The sequence below is a fragment of the Boleophthalmus pectinirostris genome, unplaced genomic scaffold (genome assembly GCF_026225935.1).
Source record: "Boleophthalmus pectinirostris isolate CB_2022bp ecotype Guang Dong unplaced genomic scaffold, ASM2622593v1 HiC_scaffold_9, whole genome shotgun sequence".
Classification (NCBI taxonomy): domain Eukaryota; kingdom Metazoa; phylum Chordata; class Actinopteri; order Gobiiformes; family Gobiidae; genus Boleophthalmus; species Boleophthalmus pectinirostris.
Genome location: NW_026571541.1, coordinates 6,261,540 through 6,283,435, shown reverse-complemented (window position 1 = coordinate 6,283,435; position 21,896 = coordinate 6,261,540). Strand labels below are relative to the sequence as shown.

The window sequence follows — 21,896 nt, the reverse complement described above, 5'->3', positions numbered from 1 at the left end:
TTTGTATTTTCTTCTCCTCCCTGCAGAGAACTTCACTTTCACCATAGATGGCCACACAGTCACCCCCTCAGCTCAGATCAGAAACCTTGGATTGACCTTCGACCTCCCCCTCTCCTTCAGACCACACATGGATCCCCCCCAAATTTGCACAAAGCTGCATTAAACACATTATTACTTAAAGTATTTTTGAGTTCTCCTCGCAGAAAAAAAAACAAAAAAAACAAAGTTAAATGATCTACCCACATTCACATTCATAATACACATTCACCAAGACAGGGAGGCAACACTCTGCCAATAGTTCGTGGATGCCTGGGCTGAAGTATTAGTCTCAAGTGTAATCTGTTTGTTTCATGTAATGCTCCTTATAATCCGGTACGCCTTATGTATGAAAATAGACGAGAGAATTCAACATTACTGATATTGTGCCTTATAATCTGGAGAGCCTTATAGTCCAAAAAGTACAGCACTTTATTTATATACCGCATTTCATAAACAAAACAGTTTCCAAAGCACTGCACTATACAAATAAAACAATAGAATGAGGATATAAAATAAAGCTCTAGTTAGCTCCACTAGTCCTTTTTAAGACAATAAAACTAGTCAAATCAAATAAGAGGAAAAAATTCTAATAAATAAAAAGGTAAAAAACATAAAAATGCAACACTTCATCAAGTCTGAGCTGGATTTGTGGCCAACACTGTAATCTATTTGGAGGATTGAAATTGCACTAAAGAGATCTATGTAATCTTATCACTGGATCATGCTTCAGTTAAGTGGAAAAAGGAGAAGCAGGGCAGTAGACCGGGGGGTTTGCCCTGGCCCAGAATTGGACCCGCTTCCTATTACTTTATATTTAAGATGGGCCCATGTGAGTCTTCTTGCCCCATATTTCTGTAGACGGGCCTGAGGAGAGGTATTTGTGTATATGTGCAGACAGTTACAAAAAGGAACCTACCTTGTTTAACGTTGAATACATAATCTTTGGTCGGCTGCAAAATGGTTGGTTCTTTAGATCCCACTGAGTCTCAAACACACAAAGAAAAACATCAAAGCACCAGTTTAACACCACTGTTAGGAGTTCAATTCAGCATACTTTTGACTAATTTAGATGGTACCATTTTGGTGTAATCTAATTTAGATGGTACTAAACCTATTTAGTAGGGATGTAACGATATCCAAGTCTCACGATACGATATTGTCACGGTATGAACCTCACGGTACGATATTTATTGCGATATTCTGGGAAAGCTCACGATATGGAAGGGAGGCTCAAGATTAGGAATGTAACAATATCCAAATCTCTATGATAATTTCACGATATACATCTCACGATACGATATTTATTGCGATATTTTGTGGAGACTAACAAAACTGTGAATATGCTACTTTTTCCTCTTAAAATGTCTTGACAAGACTTAATCCAAAAAACTTAAAAGTCCATAGAACTGTTTCTTCTTGTAGTCTGCACTGAAATGGAGCAAAGGATCATGGTCTATGTAGTTCCCTCTGTCTTTTTTTCCAATTTCTGCACCATAACTCTTCATTTAAGCAAAGAGACTTGTAATTCGATATATTGTGATGGTCCAAGATATTATTGTGCGAACTTTGACGATATGATATCACAATATTTCTGTTATTGTTACATCCCTACTATTTAGACTTAAAGGTGCACTGCGCAACTTTCCTGGTGGAGAGTCTCCCATTTTCTTGTCTTCATGGAGATGTTATTGCTGACCCTAGAATGTTCCATGGCATGACTTTAAACATATCCATCTAGCATTTATTCATTAGGATGTTTCTGTTGCGCAAAAATACAAAAATTCCTTCTGTGATTAGGGGTGACTCTCCATAGATCTGACTTGTAATGTAACATAGTGCTGCCTCTCTTGTGATAGATATACTGTACATTCTCCATTTAAACTTTACAGACATCCTGAGTTGAAACTATTCCTGTGCGAATAGGACTTAAGTCTCTCCAGGCTGAAATAATATCAGACTTGGATAAACTACTGATCCATGAGGGGAAATGATTTGATGTGATGTTGTGTTGAAGCACTTACTGACTGCGGTGACGTTGATGACTCTGGTGAAGGTGAGCGCTCGTCCTTTGCGCTGGTACTGAACAGAGCAGAAGTACAGGCCCTGGAAAAACTCCATCATGATGTGCACCTGCAGCGACAGGCCCTTCACCTGTCGTTCAGGGGCTCGGATTGGGAACTGCAGGCATTTCTGTCAAGTGGAAAAAACAGGAAAAACATATTTTAGAAATTGCTAGATTAGATAACTGGAGAAGGAGAAGGTCACACTTCTTCATACTTTTTATCACGGTAATATTTTGCTGTATTCCATCTTTTGAATGGGGGAAAGTCCTCACACATAACAGGAAGTTGAAACCCATGGATAAGTTATACAAGGTCAGTTAAAGAACCAACACTGGTCTTTAGTACCATATTTTTCGGACTATAAGTTGCACTCTTTTCATGGTTTGGGTGCTTCCTGCGACTTATATATTAAAATCTTCACACTAACAGCCGTGAGAGACTCTAGTCTTGTGTGTCAGTATCTGCTGCTCCTGTTACTTCTGTGCCACTGTCATTTCACTCTACTGCATATGTCTCCTGCATGTGTCCTGCTGCAAGGAGTGAAATATGCAGTCGAAAAACGGTAATCGAGCAGCAGAAAAAAGTTTGGAGTGAGCGAGAAACTTGTGAGAGACTGGCAGAAAGCGGGGATGGAGAACACAGCTTCACAGCAAACGAGAGGGTGCACCAGGCAACTTTCCTGGAAGTCACTGGATGGATGGACAAAGCCTGAGCTTCAGTGACAACTGAAAACATTCTGTTGGGATTCAGAAAGGCCAGAATAATTCTAACCGAACCTAATGCTGAGTTTGATGACGGAAGAGGAAGCGGTGCTCTGTTTACCCCCGGAGGTCGTGGAGTTGTTCAGAAGTGACACCATGGATGAAGAATTGAATGGATGATTTGGAGTGAGATGGAGAGTTTGGTAAACTTGTTCTGTTCTGTTGTTTATGTTATAATTATCTGAAGAACTGTTCATATGTGATGTTAACAGTCTGTTGATCTCTGTTCTGTTGTTATTACTAGAACTTGACTTTTAACATGAAATGTTGGTTCCTGGTCTCTGATTTTATAAAATAAATTCACCCCAAAAAATTTGACTTATACATTTTTTTCTTCTTTATTATGCATTTTTTTGGTTGGTGTGACTAGTAGAGGTACATATTGATACTGTGTGTATGGGCCTGTGTATGTGTGCTATACAAACACACACACATAAACAGGCACACGCACACCATGTGTATATGGGCCTGGGTATGGGTGCCACCATATACTGTATAAAAATGGGGACTAAGTGAGTGTGACATCACCCGTAGCGTTTGGCTGAACCCAAATGAAGCTCGTGATTGTAATGGTTTCAGGAGCAAATCTGGAACAGGTTCTATATTATGAATAGGATTTTTTTGATGGACAAAATTGCCAAAACAACAACATGTAGAGATCATGTAGAGACCAAAATGACGAGGTTCACAGCAGCAGTTACAGAAAAAGTGGCCACAAGATCACAATGTATGTCAAGGAGGGAGCCAGGGTCAGTTGTAGCTGGAAGAGCCCACATAAGAAAACTTCCTCTTTGGAATGCTGCGGATTGTGTGTTAGCTACGTACATTTATATATATTCTTTTTTTGTAATCAAAATAGGGTATTAAATGTGACACTCTTCTTGTACAGTAGTGGATGTAACTAATAATTTATCCAACAATTGTTCCATGTGAAACGAGATAGGCTCTATAAGCTTTTGCTTCTGCTTACATCTTTTGAGTATTGTATTTTCTCCTGTATGTGGATATTAAAACTAAATGTTCTCCTTGTGTTATGGTGTGTAACAATTTGCTGGAATACTTTGCTGCTGATAGCATCACACCCTAGGGAATGTACTGCACTGCTCTGTTAGAAGCTCTATTACTCAAGTTAGACTTAATCTGAGCTTTATTTTAACACAATCCAACAAGGAAGAGGTGACAAAATTACAAGAACTAAAAATAAAGACATGAGATAATGATCTGTGTTCTTTTTGTTAAAACATTTTTGTTAGATACATGTAGAACACCCACAGCGCGATGTCACTGTAAAGTATAAATACTAAAAAGTCTATGACGTATTGTGGAAAATGCTTAAAGTGCATACGACACTGTGGTTCTCATGTTTATCTGGTATGACTTGGTTTGCTGAGATAGTTTCTGTGGTAGATATTACTCATAGTTTATATCAGTTAAGAAACAGTTTGTGACAAAGTGGAAAAATATAAATTGAAAAATACAGAAGTGAGCTGAGTTTTAAAACAAAAAACAAAACTAAATGTATTTGACTTTACCCAGTTATTGACTAAACGTAATAATTCACTGTATTACAACATATTTTAGCATTTTAACAATATTCATTTGAACTACCACTATCTTTATGAATTAATATTTGAATGTTGTGATGTTGTGTGAAACCCAGCAATTACCAAAACACAAAATTTCTTCTAAAAATGAGGGACAATTTACACTCAACAAATACAATTTTCTATCTTTTTACCATTCATTTAAGTAACAAAGTAATAGAGTGGGTACATTTTAGTCATACTTTGTGAGTAGAAAACCTATAGACATGAGTGCTTGGGTGTAAACACAGATGAGATGAAATGTACAGTAAGCCGGTCTGTTCAGGGACTTTTCAAACTCAAGGCTGAATTCCAGATTTTACAAGTGACACTGCACGGAGTGAATTTCACACATCATCAATCAGAGTTAACCACATGCGACGCCAAGGACTTTAATCATCTGGCAAACACAAGCAGTATTTTTCATTTCAAAACTAGGGCTGCTCCGATACGATACTGGTAGGGACGGTACAAGATCTCATGCTACAAGATCTCGTGAGACAAAATTGCCACAATTATTGAGAAAAATGATCTTGTGATCTCGTGTTCGCATTTGGATTGGACAAAAAAGGTCATATGTTGGTGAGTTACAAAAAGCTGTATTAGAATGGACACAAAAATATTAAATCAAATAATAAAAAAAAGTGAGGTCAAAATGGAAATGAAATGGAAATTTATATATATATAGATTTATGGGAAAATCTTGTCATGTCTTGCTCTCACGGGCACAATCTTGTATTTCATCTCGCAGTAATGGTGTCCTGTCACATCCTTAGATACTGGTATCGGATATCAGCACCAATACTAAACATTTTGGTGGATCAGATATTGAGTAAACCAATATCCCATTTTGGTCTATAAACTGGTGTAATAAGGCCAATAATGGGCCAGAATGTCTCAATATTAAATTTGTATTTCTACAAATGCTGTTCCATAGTTACAAAATAACAATAGGCCTCATTCGTGATTTTTTTTGTCTTTAAAAATGTTTGTAACTTCCACTTTAAGATGATGCTGTAAGAATTCTGCACCAGATTCACAAAGAGTTCTTATGCAGCCGAATTCCGTCATAAGTGACAGTTGTGCCAAATTAACAAACACCAAAACCCAGATACAAACACCTTCACACTCATTTATATTTCACTTACATAGAAACTGAAATAGATTAGAAAAACACTTTAGTATTATGACGTGAGAAAGTGCGAGGGAGAGAATGACCAAGGAAGTGAGGTGGAGCATCTACAGACTACGACTGTTTTACAGCTTCAGCGGTGATTTCAAATGTCCAAACTCACATGAGTGGGGGTGCATAAGAGTGTGCTCTGGTCATGGGGGGGCCAGGGGGATGATGGAGGTGATGGAGGTGATGGAGGTGATGAGGGGGTAATGTCTGTGTCGAGTCCAGCGCGGTGACCAGGTGCAGGGCTGTAACAGTGTCCCATATGGAGGCACTGGGGCTGGGACAGACTGAGGCTCACTGCAGCCTGGAGAAAGTTTGTTAGACCCAATAGACACAGACTCTATAAAACAACTAGTAAATGTTATTGGATCACATAGTCATATGTTTATAGGAAATAATTTATGAAAATATATAACTTACAATCATAGAGGAATTTCATTTTTCTGCTGCATTATCAGAGTGATAATATTCTAAAACAGTGTTGTTCTTTATTCTTACGAGTGCTCCTGACTGTTCATAGGATTTTGTAAGAAGGCTTTGAGTACCAATCTGAAAAGAACGTTTCATGAATGAGGCCCAGTTTTATTATTATATTATGATATTTTATACGTTATGCCCTTTGTGGAAGTAAAAAATATGTTCAATCTTTGCCCTGATATTGGTTGAAATCCACACACTTCAAGACAAAGTATCGGTATCAGTATCAGAACAAAAAAACCTGGATTGGTGAATCTTAATCGTAACCAAGTTTAGATTTGGGAGGGTGGATTTAAAGCTGCACTACATCACTTTTCTGGTGGGGGGTCTGTCACCAGCTTGTCTCCACGGAGATTACTCAGACATACATGGATTCTGACTGCTATCGGGCTCACCTGTCCACAGATCTGACTTGTATCTTGGCCTGGTGTCATCACATCCAACATCTCCAAGCTTACAAATTGAATGCCGTACTGAGGAACATTTTCGACAAGGCAATAATATCCCCATGTACAAGAAGTTGCAGGCTCTCCACCAGAAAAGCTGCAAAGTGCAACTTTAAAAAAAGAATGTCATAAATTTGATGTGGTGGGAGAGTGAGCCTTCATAATAAAAGTCCAGTTGGCAGCGCCCTGGGTTTCAGAAATCAATGCAGTGAATCAATCAAGTGTGTTTAGCAGGTTTTACTGTGGACCCTTCTGCCACCATAACTTTTTAAAGACTGTTATTGAGGTTTTGACAGACTTTTTCCAGTAAAAGCTCCAGTAAAAACGCGCCTGAGATCTGAAATAATCATCGTAAAAAAGCGTTAACCTTGCTCCGTAGTCCCAGATGAACCCAGGTCACAGTGGGGGTGCTGTCGGCCATCTTGGCGGCCTCCTGAGCGTCGGGGCAGTCCAGGACCTCGCCATTCTGAAACGGGATCTCCTTGTGTGTCGCTGCCACGGCAACCGCAGGTGCACAGCTGTTGCGGTGGGCGACGTCTTCGGGCCGCAGCACAGTGAGACGCATCGCGATTTTACTGCAAGACGTCTTATTCCTGGAAACACAACAAAGGGTTTATTATAGAGAGTGACTGTGTATTTACTAACCCTTAAATATAATGTATTTACTGTCATAAAATAAAACCTAACACAAGCAGTATTTTTTATTTATCCAAACTAGGGCTGCACCGATACGATACCAGTAGGGACGGTATAAGATCTCGTGCCACAAGACTGAAAAATTATTAAGAAAAATGATGATCTTACGTATTCGCGTTTGGATTGGACAAAAAAGGGTTGCTTGTTGGTGAGTTACATCTTTTACAGTTGCAAAAAGCAATACTAGAATGGACACAAAATATTAAATCAAATAATAAAAAAAAAGTGAGGCCAAAATGGAAACTGAATCATGAGAGCTACTGTGTATTTACTAACCCTTAATATAATGTATTTACTGTAATAAAAGAAAATATAAAAAATAAACAAAATATAGAAATAAATAATTGTAAAAATAAATATATTTAAAATAATTAAATGTACAAATAAATAAAAGTAAAAAAATATAATAATAAATAATAAATGTATATAAGTATGTACAACCACACATATTTGAGCTTTTTAATTCCCCAGAATGTTTGAATTCATGTGCAAAAGCATTTGTTTATTTACATACATATACATACACTACCAGTCAAAAGTTTTAGAACACCCTAATTTTTCCAGTTATTTATTGCAATTCAAGTCATGCAAGTCCAATGAAAACTACCTCAGGAAATAAGAACAAGATGGTAAACTTGAAAACATGGAGTGTCCAGCAGCACAGTGTCCAGACTTAAACCCCATCGAGCTGATTTGGGATGAACTGAACAGAAGAGTGAAGCAACCTACAAGTGCCACACATTTATGGAAACTTCTGCAACAGACTTAGGAAGAACTTTCTGAAGAATATTTGATTTTTATTGTAAAAAGAATGAGCCATGAGTTTGTTCAGCTGTTATATCTGACAAAGGTGGACACTTTCATGAATTTAAAGTTTAGAGTATGTTTTGGTCAACAGTAAACTGTAAACCGTAGAAAACGGCAAAAAGTGTGGTGTTCTAAAACTTTTGATCGGTGGTGTATATATTTAATTGAATACTTTCCAACATGTATTCTTTTATTTATTTCTAATTATGTCATTTTCAGTCCTCCTTAAATAAACACTTTTTTTCTGTGATCTTTAATCAGAATAATAATAATTTTTAAAAAAGTATTTACACTACCAGTCACCTTCTCATTCAGTGTTTTTTCCTTCATGTTTACTACTTTCTACATTATTATATACATACAGGAGACAAATATCAAATATATGAAGTAAGATATATGGAATTAGGCAGTAAAGAAAGAAAAAGTTAAATAACTAACTAAATATTTGAGTGTCCAAATATTTTGTGTCCAAACTTTTGACTGATGTGTATGTCATTTTCCTTTTTGACTAATAATCATTAACTGGAGTTGCGTTTTGTTTCCTTCACACATTTACCTTTACACAAAACCTGCATATTTAGGCTGAGCTCTTCTCTCAAACAGAAAACACTCTGTACCACATAGTGATGTCGTGGTAATGCAGGAAGTGTGTGTTTTAAACCCCACACACCTTCACTAGAATTATTTGGATGATTTAAGACCTGGAATTGCCAATATCTACTGAACAAAAGATTAAAATAACTTGAAAAGTACAACTTCATGACATCACAAGGTGGAACGGAGCTTTATGAGCTTTGGAAATGTAGACAGATCAATAAACCAGGATTACTCAAGCATGTGTGAATGAAACAAAGCACAACTCCAGGTATATTTGTGAGGAGGTAACAACATTATAACACGGTATAAAGCTCACAAGAGTCTTTTTTTGTGTGTATGTGTGTGGAATTTAGGATCTTTAAAGCACCAACACATGATTTTGTCAATGCAACAAAGTGTGCAGACCTGCCTGTGCAAATGCCTCATAATAAGGTCATGAAACTGCTGACGGTGTTTTTTTTGTTTGGTTTGTTTTACCAGTATGACTCATAGATTGAGCTGGTGATTTACTGTATATCCACGTTTGATACTAGAAACATCGCAATCCGGCATGGCCGTCATGTTGCTATGGGAGATATGTGTGTGTTTTTGCATGTTTAGAACAGTCTGTAATGTGACTTTACCGTGAAAACTGTGATTCACGTCTGACCCTTTCGTGCATTTTCTATCAGGACAGTTCAAATTTATTTCATGTAACTGGTTTTGTAAGTTCTTATTAACAGTGATGGATCATAACAAAGTAAAAGTAGCAAAATACTGCACTTAAGTATACATTTTAGGTGTCTGAGCATGTGTGTGTACCTATGCGTGTACATGTGTGTGTGTATAAATATATATATGCATTTGTATACATATATGTTTGTGTCATGTGTAGATTTATGAAATGCATACAACAGGTAAGCACTCCAAAGGTGGAAAAAAGTGTCAACCATTTGATTATGTAAAACAATTGGAGTAGGTCAATATAAGATTTTTTTTTTTAACTTCATCCTACTCCTTTTAAGCACCAGGTTCCAAATATGTGTTGTTTTTTTTTGTTTGTTTGTTTGTTTTGTTTTTTAGGATTGTTGATTTAGTTTTACCTTGCTCAAATAAATAATAATAAAAATAATAATAATAGTAAAAAAACAAAAACAAAGATTTTACAGTTGGTGCTTTTTACTTTTACCTCACCACGTTTGAAATTTGAAAGTCTATATCTGTACTTTCTACTTAAGTACAATTTTGAACAGGACTGAAAAGTAAAAGTATTTTTCATTATATTTTGAGACCTGTTGTATAGGCTGCTGAGGACTTATTTTGAACATGTTTATATTTTCAATTAAAAATATATATATAAAAAAAAATCCTATTAATTCACTTCTTCATCAAAATAACTACATTTTAACTTTTATTAGATCTCAAAATCTGCATGAAATACTTCCACTTTTTATTCTTTCAGTATATTTTTAAACAGGTACTAGAGTAGATTTTTTTATGTGATACTTTGACTTTTACTTGAGTATTTCTTTACCTCAGTGTCTGTACTTTTACTTAAGAAACAAAACTGAGTAGTTCATCCACCACTTGTTATTCTTGTGTGTTGATGTTGTGACTGATCTGTGACTTATCTACAAAAAAAAAGTCCTTATCTCCAGTAAAGTCAATGAGATGAAACAAAGGTGAAATAAAACATGAGTGGGAGACCGCTAAACACGTGATCTATTTTTCTGGGACAAAACAGAAACAGGAAGTAGGCGGGACACGTGCCCACACAGGAAGCTCAGTGCGTTGGGCCAATCTGCATTTCTCCATCTCCGGTCTGGAGATGCACAAACTGACCCCATAAACTGTCTAAATATTTAGATCTAGACATTTTCACTTTTGAATTCACAAGACTTGAACTTCTCATGTTTACTACAGAAAGAACTCAGACACAATAACAAAATCTAAAAATTGTTTTAAAGGTGCATTGTTTAACTTTTCTGGTGTGAATCTGAGTGTCTGTTACCTCTTTGTTTCTATGGAGATGTCATTGTTCTGCCTGCAATGTTCCACAGTGTGACATTAAACAGTTCTACTTTACATTTATTCAATTACAGCTGCTTTTATAGCTCATAAATACCTAAAAAAAAAAAAAAAAACAACAAGCATTCTGACTGTGAGTGGGGTCATCTCTCCACAGATCTAAACTGTAACTTGGTCTGGTTTGATCTCCATAAAGATAGAAATGTTTAACCCCGGCTCAGAGCTCAGACTGCACATGATATAGCTCTAGAGGCTGTGAGTATTCTGTATCATTAAAAGTAGTGAAAGCTCTGGATAAGTTCTCTTGGATTCTCTTTTTGCCCAATGCCAGAGCGACCACAAGCCTTTTCCCAGAGTAAATGTGAAATAGTGATCGCGTAAACACATGGTCTATGAGTACAGTAGCCTTTAAAGGTGCTGACTGCAACAGCAAAGCTCCGGTCCTCGTAAGAGTGTCACAGCAATAAGACCAGTCCCAGGTAAAACCAGACTGTGAACCATCCCAGACAAAGCAATAACATCAAGCATTTGACAGACCCTCCACCAAAAAAGTTACACAATGCACCTTTAAAACTAAGATGTCCTTGGCCCACATAATCATCTCACATGATGCTCTCTAGTAAGAACACTTGTCTGTTTTAAATAGGTCAGGTCAGGTTAGGTTGCTTTCATCGTACCCGTAGGTATATTTGTTTATGAAGAAGCTGTTTCCTGAAGAATTTCTTCCTATAAGTCAAAACGCATTAGTGTCCCATTTTTTTCTATTAAAGAACTTTTCATTTTTAATCAGAGTTTATATAGAGCTTTTCTCTCAAGGTACAAAAAGCTCTTTACATCAAGGAACCACGAACCTATTTACTTACACACACTCATGTGTGAGTGAGTGTATTGCTCTAGGGCACAATGGCAGTATTCATCTGTGAGATCTGGAATTGCACTGCCAACATGTGGCTCAGTGGATTATGTTAATTTTTATGTGTTATGACAGTTGTTTTCAAACCTTTTAATATATGTTTTTATGATGCCATCTTGTATGTGTGTATGTGTGTGCATGTAAGTGTGTCTAGGTGTGTGTAGTTGTGTGTGTACATGCATGTGGGTGCGTGTGTGTGTGGAAACTTCCTCATACGACGTACAGTTTGATTATGATATATAACGGCATAATTCTACTTTCCACTGTGTTGTAATTTATTGATGAGCACCTAAGTGATCGTAATGAAGTGTTCAGTTTGGCTCTGGCTGGACTCTACCTCATAAAGAGGCTGTTTTAGTCATTACTTTCTGGTCCTACAGCGGCCCAGAGCACACACTTTAGCCCTGCTGGAGAAGAAACAAGTTGAAAATGTAGTGCACAAAAATTTTCTGAACACTTTAATGACTGTTCAAAAAAAGTTACGTTTTGTGTCTTAAAGATGTACGGTGTGTCTTTTAGTGAAGGGTCTATCACCTGCTCCTCTCCATGGAGACATTGCCTGGAAAGTTCAACAGTATGGCATTACACTTATTTATCTATACAGAGACAGCAGGTGATGACACGGGGCCTAGTAACATGTCAGATCTGTGGAGAGGAGAGCCCACTCACAGTAAGAATGCAAGTTTTTAGGTCAGTAATCATCATAATCATCTGCTGCAGCTCCAGGAAAGTGGTTCTGATATCTAGAATGGTGAGAAAAGATTTTAATTTGGAGTATTACCTAATTTTGTTATTATATTTTGTATATATTTTTTGTACAATTTAGAAAAAAAAAAAATCAAACTGCAAAAATCATATTGCAGTTACATTAGCGACATTATGTTTAAAGGTGTATTTTGTGACTTTGCTTTTCTCTATGGAGGTGTTATTACTTGGTCTGTATGGTATTAAACTTTCTATCGTCATGGAGACCAAACCTGACCAAGTTATAGGTCAGATCTGTGAAGAGGCGACCCCATTCATAGTCAGAATGCCTGTTTTGTTTAGGCATTTTTGAGCTATAAAACCACCTGTAAAAGAATAAATGTAAAGTAGATCTGTTTAATGTCATACTGCGGAACATTCCAGGCAGAGCAATGAGATATCCACAGAAACAAGCAGGTGATGGACCCCCCAACTAAAAAGTTCCACAGTGCACCTTAAAAAAGTAGTCTAAAATAAATAACTTCAGGAGCATTCGAGAGAAGACAGAAACTGATAAACAAATACAAAAATGAATTTCAGAACGTTTGTGGAAATCTAAACTAATCTAAAGTTTTTTCCATAAAAATAAAATATATATGGTTCTTTTCAGACATTCTATTATCTAAGTAATTGCAGCCTTTTAATTCAATTGTGATATACGGTGCCCTAGAGTACAGTCTGGTCCCTTCACAGCACACAGCCCTGTGTTGTTGGTGGCGGTCCAGTAAACACCACATCTCAGAGAGGATCTGCAGCAGCACAGTGGCAGCAGCAGGTCTTTAGAGCCACTCAGAGCCACTTACACTGATTAATGCACAAAGAAGCATCGAACCGAGGCAAACTGGGTGATGCTATCTACCCATACTGTCCTGGGTTAAAACCACTCCTGTATTTCCAGTAACCATCTGAGTAAACTACACAGCACAATGAAGGAATTAAAGTGCTAGACTGGTAACTTGTGCGAGACTGATTTTGCCAATGTGGAATGAACTAAGAATTATCACAGTAACAAAGTTGGAAGTGTATATTGCTACAGAAAAACATCCCTATAGGAGATAGAATTGAAACTTAGTCCAATAAGGTTCATCTGGTCTTCTGATTTATGTTATTAGGTTCTTTTTTCAGACCAAGAGTTTGTTTTTATACATGACAGTTTGTTCTGCTCACTAGTGCTCTTTCTCAGAGTGTCACGAGATGTTGCTGCGATGTGGCCGGTCAATTGATTTAAACAGGTTTTGGTGTTGTCTTCTTGTTGAAGGAGGCAGGACGACAGCGCCATCTGCAGTCCCACTTCCTCAAGACAGTATCCCAGGTGTGTGAGAGTAAAATGTGCCCTCGTCCCAGTTTATAGTCCCGTGGGCACGTTTCCGTATTTCGATTGCCTCTTTGATCCAGCAATGATATTTGTTTTTCTCTGTCCCAATGATGTTTGCTCTGTCCCAGTCCATAATGTGGTTCTCTCTTTTACAATGGTCAGAAATGGCCGATTTAAGTTGTTCCTGTTCTGCTTTGCGTTTTGTGGCAGGATGACAGATGGCGCTGTCATTCTGCCTCCATCGGTAGGAAGACAGTGCTAAAACCTGTATAAATCAGCTGACATGTCACGGCAACATCACGTGAACACTTTGAGGAAGACTCTAGTGAGCAGTCCAAACAGTCAGGTATGAAAACAAACTCTTGTCTTGGTCTGAAAAAATAACCTAATAACATAGAATTGAAACTTGTTTTTGCTTCCTAAGTAGGCTACAAAATGATCTGAACAATTTGTATTCACACTAATTATTTCTTGGCTCATTTTGTCCAAGAGTGAAGTGAAGGAGTAACAACATACACCTCTCTCTGATTCTGTCTGATAGTGCGACTTTTATAATACAATTGTTTATGCATTTACAAAAAAAAAATATATAGTTTTTTACCAAATAACATCAGAATGCTGCAGCTCCTCTGCTGACAAATACTAGGAGATGTGAACACATTACACCTGTGCTGTGCTCCCTGTCTTAAATAGGGTGCAATTTAAAATGTTATTAATTGTTTTCAAATGTTTGCACTCTGCGCGTCCAGTCTTTTTGAGGGAGTTACTGCAGCCCTATACTCCTTCCAGAGCCCTGAGATCACTCCTGTTGGTCGTGCCCAAAACTAGGCTCACAACAAGGTGACAGAGCTTTTTCTTTGCCAGCGCCCAGACTGTGGAACAACTTTTCCTGTCAGATCCTCTCAGTCTGTAACGCAGTTTCAGACTAGACTGAAAACTCAACTCTTCTCCCTGGTGTTTAGTACGAGCTAGACAGGTTATCTTGGTGTTTTTATTGTAGTTTTCACATGTTATCTGTATATATGTGTATGTAATTTTTTCTTCTGTTTTTGTTGACTTGTATGTGAAGCACTTTGGTCAGCTGAAGTTGTTTAAATGTGCTATATAAACAAACTTGAATTTAATTGAATTTAAACAACAGGGCATCAGCACAGATAAGCAGACCAGGACAGTACCAGGACAGTCATGGTCACACTGGTTCTATCGAAACGGTTTTCCATGAATTGATATTTTGCAGCTGAAACAAGTTTGCCGACTTCCATGTTAAAAAACATTGGCCATCACAACATTTTTTCATTGGTACCAAAATAACTAGGCAGTTGTACCAAAATGTTTATACTTCTGTGTTAGTGTGTGTATAATGTCCCCATGGTAACAGCTGAACATTTCATCAATATAGATACATGCAGAACACAGTGATGTCACTGCAAAGTATCTGTAATACTGATCATTTGGGCAACTATTGCATATTTCCTTTCATTAGCAACTACAGCCAATATAGCAGCAGATGACAAAAAATCTATAAATTGTGACAATAATTGTATTACATTCATATCTACATTTATTCACTTTTTTTGGTGGAGTGTCCGTCAAATACTTTACTCCTTGGAGATGTTATTGTTTTGTCTGGAATGTTCCACAGTATGGTATTAAACCTTTCTATCTCCATGGAGACCAAATCAGACCAAGTTACAGGTCAGATATGTGGAGAGGAGACTCTGCTTTCAGTCAGAATGCCTGTTTTTCAAGGTATTTTTGAGCTGTAATTTAATAAATGTATAAGATAAATGCATGGTAGAGCTATTTAATGTCATACTGTGGAACATTCTAGGCAGAGCAATGACATATTCATAGAAAACAAGCAGGAGACAGACCCCAGACCAAAAAGTTCCAAGATGCACCTTTAATGAACAGACTAATCCTGACGTCAGTAATGATAAACTGTACTTCATTTGTGTTTGTGTACTTGTGTACTGTAGTATACCGTATCATGCAGATGTACTGTCCAGTGTCATTCGCATTAGCCGGCTGTAGCCACAGGCGCTCTCTGTCTTTGCTGAGTCTGGCGCTGAAACACACAAAACCACAGATCAGTGAGAAAAGAGAAAAAGGAAAAAAGGAAAAAAACAAAACAAAACACCTGTCTGACCAGCTATTCCCCTCTACATTCTGACTGAATCCAGAAGGGACTGGAACCGGACCATCCAACCACAGCCGCTCATTTGTAGCATGTGTCTATCAAATATGCAAGACATCTCTGGAAAATTCTCATAACGTTCTTTTACCTGAAATAAGTAATAGTTTGTGATTTGATTGTTGATTCTTTTTGTCAGTCTTTATGTAGATTTTTGTCCCTTTTGTAAGCAGCCATATTTGTTTTTGACACAAACAGACCATGTATCTCTCTGATTGGTTAATTGGCCTGTCAATCACACACTCTGAAATCATGGAAATAGGAATAGGCTCAAGCTGGCATCACAAACCAGGAAGACATTTGGAAAGATAGAATGACAACTTCCGGTGGGCTCTGTTTGCGGTGGTAAGTCTGACAAAATCTAGGAAAAATGAGAAAATGTCCCAGTTTTCTTGTTGTTGTTCCATGTTATTGTACTGTTCCGTTGCGTTTGGTTGATCAACAATTCCAACCATACCTCAGTTTTCATCATTTCCCTACTGACACACAACGCTGAGTGCACTGGGTACATGCCTTAGAAGAGATGAGGTGCCAAATTCAAGATGAGTCCAAGCACTAGTCTTCATTTTACCGCTGATCACATTTACTTCAGTGGGTTTGATCACAGTTGGTCAGCGAGTCCAGTGTTTGGAACTACACTGGAAGTTGTCATGACATGTTTCTAAACATCTTCCTGGTTTGTGACGTAAACGTGAATAGAACCTGTTGGCATGGGGCGATATTGAAATTTGGTGTTATGATTATCACGGCCAAAATAATTGCGATTAACTACATCATGATATTTATTAAAGTTGCTGGCAGTTTAAAAATGTTATGGATACAAATAGTTACAATTTTAATGTTATGAATAAGTTCCATGTTTAAACAATTTCTTTATAACTGTACTTTGTTATTAGAGAAAGCAACTATGATCTAGCAGACATCATGATGGATCAGTAGCTTTTTTTCTACACATTTTGGTGACACAACATTGATTATCTTTGTTGGCGATTATCACAATTACTGTATTTTTTGGGCTATAAGTGGCCCTTTTTTCATGGTTTCGGTGTTTCCTGCGACTTATACTCAAGTGCGACTTATATATTAAAATGTTCACACTGACAGCCATGAGAGGCACTAGACTTGTGTGCCAGTATCTACTATTCCTATTACTCCTGTACCGCTGTCACTTGGCTCTACTGCACACGTCTCCTGCAGAAAGAGCCTCTGTCCTCTCTGTATCATGTCAGGTCGATCACATTTTACTTCTACAGTACTAAAAAAAAAAAAAACATTTTGCATTTTTTACAAGCTGCAAGTAGCAAAATATGCAGCCGAAAAGGGTAATCGAGCAGCAGAAAGAAAGTTTGAAGTGAGCGAGAAACGTGACACCGGGAGGATGCACAATGCAACTTTCCTGGAAGTGGATGGACAAAGCCTGGACTTCAGTGACACCGAAACCATCCTGTCAGGATTCAGAAAGACCGAAATGATTCTAACTGGAACTGATGCTGTATCTGATAACAGATATTCAGAAGAGGAAGTAGCACTCCGTTTACCTCCGGAGTTGCTCAGAAGTGACACCGAGGATGAAGAATTGAATGGATTAAGTGATTTGGAGTGAGATGGAGAGTTTGGTAAACTTGTTCCGTTCTGTTGTTGATGTTATAGTTATCTGAAGAACTGTTCATATGTGATGTTAACAGTCTGTTGTTCTCTGTTCTATTGTTATTACTAGAACTTGAATTTCAAGAGGAAATGTTGGTTCCTGGTCTCTGATTTTATAAAATAAATTTCCCCCAAAAAGTGCAACTTATAATCCGATGTAACTTATATATGTTTTTTCTTCTTCATTATGCAGTTTTAGGCTGGTGTGACTTATACTCCGAAGCGACTTCTAGTCTGAAAAGTATGGTATATAAAATGTCCCATGACTGATTATTGTCTACCCTTTTTATCATAATAAACAATATTACTGTTTATTTTTCCATCCTTAGAAAGGATAGAGCTCCAGATCTGGTCTTCGTAAAGTTTTGTCAGAGTGCGTGGTTCTGGCTGGTCAAGTAAGCAAACACAGGTGAAATGTGGGTCAGCCCATTAGAAGCCCGTACAAACTTAGAGACTGACGCTAATCGAGGCGCTGTAGTGGAAATCATTACACAACGCTCCATCTGTTTTGCTTCAACCACTTCACTTTACATCCACAGGGAATTTATAGACCAGCCCCACAAACTTCAAGATGCATCTCTAACCTTCCTGCCAACATTTTACTTACTTATCCAGCCAGAACCACACGCTTTGAAAAAACTTTCCTGCATAAGAATGATTTAGTTTTGATAGTGCTCATAAACTGTATAAGAAAGTGGACTAAGGGAGTGTGACGTTGCCCATAGCATTTGGATTCAGTCAAATGAAGCTCATGAGGATAGCAGTTTGGAGCAGCATTTCATATAAGGAAGAGGAATTTATTTAAGGACAAAATAGCAAAATGAAAACACTAGGATCATGTACAGCGGGTTACTAAGAACATTTTAAGACCAAAATAACGAGGCTCACAGCAGAAATTACAAAGTGAATTGCAGGTGGATTGAATGGAGCCAGAAGTGCCCCATCCTCACTTCCTGCCCCATGCTCGCTTCCTATATGGAACGTGGTGGCTCGCAGGTTAGATATGTCCATTTAAAGTATATGCTATGTTGTGTGTTGTGTAACTTTTCTGGCAGCGGGCATGCCAGTTACTTGTCTCCATGGAGATGTTATTGCTTTACCTCCAATATTCCAAAGTATGGTATTAAACATATTACTGTATTCTTGGACTATAAAGTGCGCCAGATTATAAGGTGCAATAATGTTGAATTTTCTCATCTATTTTCATACATAAGGTGCACTGGATTATAAGGTGCATTAAGCGAAACAAACGGACAACACTTGAGACTGATCCTTAATCCAGACATCCACGATCAATTGGCTGGTCTTGGCATAATTCGCCTGGCGTTGCCTCCCTGTCTTGGTGAATGTGTATTATGAATGTGAATGTGGGTGGATCATTTCTTAATTTTTTTATTTTTTTCCCACAATGACGACTCAAATATACATTGAGTCATAATGTGTTTAATGCAGCTTTGCGTACATTTGTTTACGTTTTACAGAAATGAAACTTAAAAGTACATGGCTAATGTGCACAAACTATAAGCGCTCCTAGTGCCCTGATGCAGTCAGCTTCTGTCGGATTTACTTACTACTCGAGGCTCCTGACTATGGTAGCTGTAATGCTCCGACAATCCATCAAGCGGCGCGGCTTCATAGTTTACCAAAGTTGTACCAAAACATTTTTAACAGATTTTTGAGCGCTGTGTACCATATAAAATTGGTTCAAGGTCAGTAAACACAACCAGATTTAATACATAAGGATGATTTTTGAAAAAATTTAAGTGTGCCTTATAGTCCGAAAAATATGGTAATGTCCATACAAACATGTCTGAGATGCAACCAGGCCATTTTACAGTTGAGATCTGTGAAGAGCCGATCCCACTCACAGTCAGAATGCATTTATGTATTTATTTATTTTTAATTTGAGCTATAAAAACACCCATAATTTAATTAATGCATCTTATATACATTTAACACCATGCCGTGGAACATTACAGGCAAAGCAATAGCATCTCCATGGCAGTGAACCCCCAACCTGAAAAGTTAAAGGTGCGCTGTGTAACTTTTCTGGTGGAGAGTCCGTCACCTGCTTGTTTCTATGTTTCTACATCATTGCTCTGCTTGGAATGTTCCACAGTATATATTAAACAGCTCTACCTTACATTTATTCAATTACAGTTGGTTTTATAGCTCAAAATACCAAGAAAAATAAACATTCTGACTGTAAATGGGGTCGCGTCTCCACAGATCTGACCTCTAACTTGGTCCTGTTTGGTCTCCATGAAGATAGAAAGGTTTAATACCATAGTGTGAAACATTCCAAACAAAGTAATAACATATCCATGGAGAAAAGCATTTGATGAACCCTCCACCAGAAAAGTGACACAGTTCACCTTAAACATGTCCTCGTACCTGTTGGTGATGGGCTGCTCCAGGTCGTGGCCCTCGAGGACCCTGTACCAGAAGAGGTTGTGTCCGGTGCTCTGGGTGGAGGAGTAGTTGTAGACAGACGGGTGAGAGAAGAGTGGACAGGACAGGAAGCCAGACTGTCCCACCAAAACGTGCACCGCAGCCTCACTGGACTCCCCCCAGTCATAACACATGGGCTCTGACAGGACACAGAAGAAGAGTCATTTTAAAAAGAGACAGATATACTTTTTTACCCATTCAAAGCTGTATTTAGAGTGATTCAAGCATGTTTTAGTGGTGTTTTCAACCCGGACTTTATACAAATACAAGGCATAGCACTGCAGCATAACATTCTTTTCCATTTTAAGACGAATAGTGACCAAACCTCGTCAGATCTCTGAAGCTAAGCAGGGTGAGGGCTTGGACAGACCGCTGGGAATACCAGGGTCCACAGTGGGGCACCAGTGGCAAATAAGGATGTAAGAATAACTGAAATATTGTGATAATGTATCGTCAAAAGTTTCTCAATAATATCATGGACCATCACAATATATCAAATCTTAAATCTCTTTGGTAACGTGTTAGTCAAGACTGCAGTAACTGAGACCAAGACGTCTGATGGTCGAGACAAAGACAAGACCAACACTTTTAAAGGCCGAGACCGAGACAAGACCGAGACCACGGCCCATCGAGACCAAATCGAGACCATCTTTGTAATTTTTGACATTTATTTGTATTTTAAAGTGATTTTGGCACATATATCAAAGTTTTTATAAATCTATCTCCATTTTATCACTTGGCGAGTGTCAGATCTTGAGACCAAGACAAGACCGAGTCCAAACACGGTCGAGTCCGAGAAGAGACCAAGACCCCAAAAAAACGAGTCTCGAGTCTGGAGTACTACAACACTACACTACTAATGGTTAAAGTCATTGTTATGGTGCAGCAATAGCTAAAAGAAACATAGGGAACTACATAGAAGGGATGTAACAATAACCGAAATATCGTGATATTGTATTGTCAAAGTTGTCACAATAATATCACGGATCATCACAATATATCGAATTACAAGTCTCTTTGCTTAAATTAAGAATTATGGTGCAGCAACAGACAAAAGCAGCAAAAAGACAGAGGGAACTACATAGATCATGATCCTCCATTTCAATGCAGACTACATGAAGAAATAACAATTCTCAGCACTTTTAAGTCTTAGTTCTTAGTATTAAGTCTTGTCAAGGCATTTTAAGAGGAAAAAGTTGCATATTAACAGTTTTAGCTGTTTAGCCTCCACAAAATATCACAATAAATATCATATTGTGAGATGTATATGTGAAAATATCGTACCGAGAGATTTGGATATTGTTACATTCCTAATTGTGAGACTCCCCACCATATCGTGAGCTTTCCCACGATATCTGCGAGGTTCATATCGTGACAATATTGTATCGTGAGACTTGATTATCGTCACAAGACTACTACATAGACCATGATCCTTTGCTCTGCTTCAATCCAATTTACATGATGAGATAACTTATTAAGCACTTTTAAATCTTAGCTCTTTGGTTTATGACAGAACCAAAGTCTTGCCAAGGAAAAAGTCATATATTCATAGTTTTGTTAGCCTCGACAAAATACTGCAATAAATATCGTACCGTGAGATCGAAATTTGTACATCCGAATTTCATTACATCCCTAGTGGTAAAAAGTGTTATTGTGTTCTCAGGCTAGACAGTTTACCCACCTTGCCTAGTATAAAAGTGGTGTGAGCGGTTGAAGGGGCTGATGGCACAGATTGGAAGCCTTGTCTGTCTGCCAGGGCAGCTGTGGCTACATTATCTTACCATCACCGAGTGTGGAGTGAATTAATGATACACGAAACTGGAAAGCGACTTTGAGCGTCTGGAAAAGTATAAGACTAATGCACTAAATAGATTCTTTTCCATTTCGAGACTATTCAGATCTGCAATACTAATGTACTATAGGCCTACAGTATTAAGAGCGTTAGTCTCACATTTACAAAGACACTGAAGGAGGCT

General features: G+C 37.9%; 1 protein-coding gene across 2 annotated transcripts in view; it reads right to left on the bottom strand.

The window, feature by feature from the left end:
* Positions 1-21,896, bottom strand: part of LOC110162875 (interleukin-1 receptor accessory protein) — a 67,831-nt gene that overhangs the window by 19,693 nt on the left and 26,242 nt on the right. The window contains exons 3-7 of one of the 2 annotated variants that reach the window (XM_055166776.1): positions 19,864-20,059; positions 15,613-15,696; positions 6,917-7,142; positions 2,061-2,229; positions 956-1,024 (exon numbers count right to left, since the gene is read on the bottom strand). In XM_055166776.1, the coding sequence (XP_055022751.1) occupies positions 956-1,024; positions 2,061-2,229; positions 6,917-7,142; positions 15,613-15,696; positions 19,864-20,059 (744 nt within the window). The remainder of the gene's footprint in view (positions 1-955; positions 1,025-2,060; positions 2,230-6,916; positions 7,143-15,612; positions 15,697-19,863; positions 20,060-21,896) is intronic. The other variant, XM_055166777.1, reaches the window with a different exon arrangement.